Below are 710 nucleotides of genomic sequence, written 5' to 3' on the forward strand. Positions count from 1 at the left end.
TTTTCCCCCCCAAATCGGGGTTTTTTGGGGTCCCCCCTCCCTGTAATTTTTTGGGGTGTCTCCCCCCGATTTGGGGAGGGGTCTGACCCCCCTTTCCCCCCCCCCTCAGGGTGGTGATGGTGCTGGGGGCGGGCCGGGGCCCCTTGGTGGCGGCGACGCTGCGGGCGGCGCGGCAGGCGGGGACCAAGGTGCGGGTCTACGCCATCGAGAAGAACCCCAACGCTGTGGTCACGTGAGTCTGGGGATCAATAACCATCAATACTGATCGATTGGGATCGATACAGAGCCATAGGGATCGATAGGGATCAACAGTGATCAATAGTGATCAATAGGGCCCCAAGGTGCGGGTGTTGCCATCAAGAAGAACCCCAATGCTGTGGTCACGTGAGTCTGGGGATCAATAACCATCGATTGGGACCGATTGGGACCGATTGGGATCGATACAGAGCCATGGGAACCAATACTGATCAATAGGGATCAATAGGGACCAATAGGGATCAATAGGGACCCATAGGGATTGATAGGGATCAATAGGGATCAATAGGGATCAATTGGGACCAATAGGGACCAATAGAGATCGATTGGAATCAATAGGAATCAATTGGGATCAATACGGATCAATAGGGATCAATTGGGACCAATAGGGACCAATAGGGATCGATTGGAATCAATAGGAATCAATTGGGATCAATACGGATCAATAGGAATCA

The 710-nt window shown here is 52.7% G+C and overlaps 1 protein-coding gene across 1 annotated transcript in view; it reads left to right on the forward strand.

Moving 5' to 3' along the window:
• PRMT5 (protein arginine methyltransferase 5) overlaps positions 1-232 on the forward strand; it is a gene marked incomplete at both ends in the record, with an annotated part of 5,491 nt that extends 5,259 nt beyond the window's left edge. The window contains one exon of the mRNA XM_027910889.1: positions 110-232. Coding sequence (XP_027766690.1) covers positions 110-232 — 123 coding nt within the window. The remainder of the gene's footprint in view (positions 1-109) is intronic.
• Positions 233-710: the final 478 nt, after the last annotated feature.

Source organism: Empidonax traillii, unplaced genomic scaffold, assembly GCF_003031625.1.
Source record: "Empidonax traillii isolate 1590-97213 ecotype Southwest subspecies unplaced genomic scaffold, ASM303162v1 scaffold5323:size8586, whole genome shotgun sequence".
NCBI classification, from domain to species: Eukaryota; Metazoa; Chordata; class Aves; order Passeriformes; family Tyrannidae; genus Empidonax; species Empidonax traillii.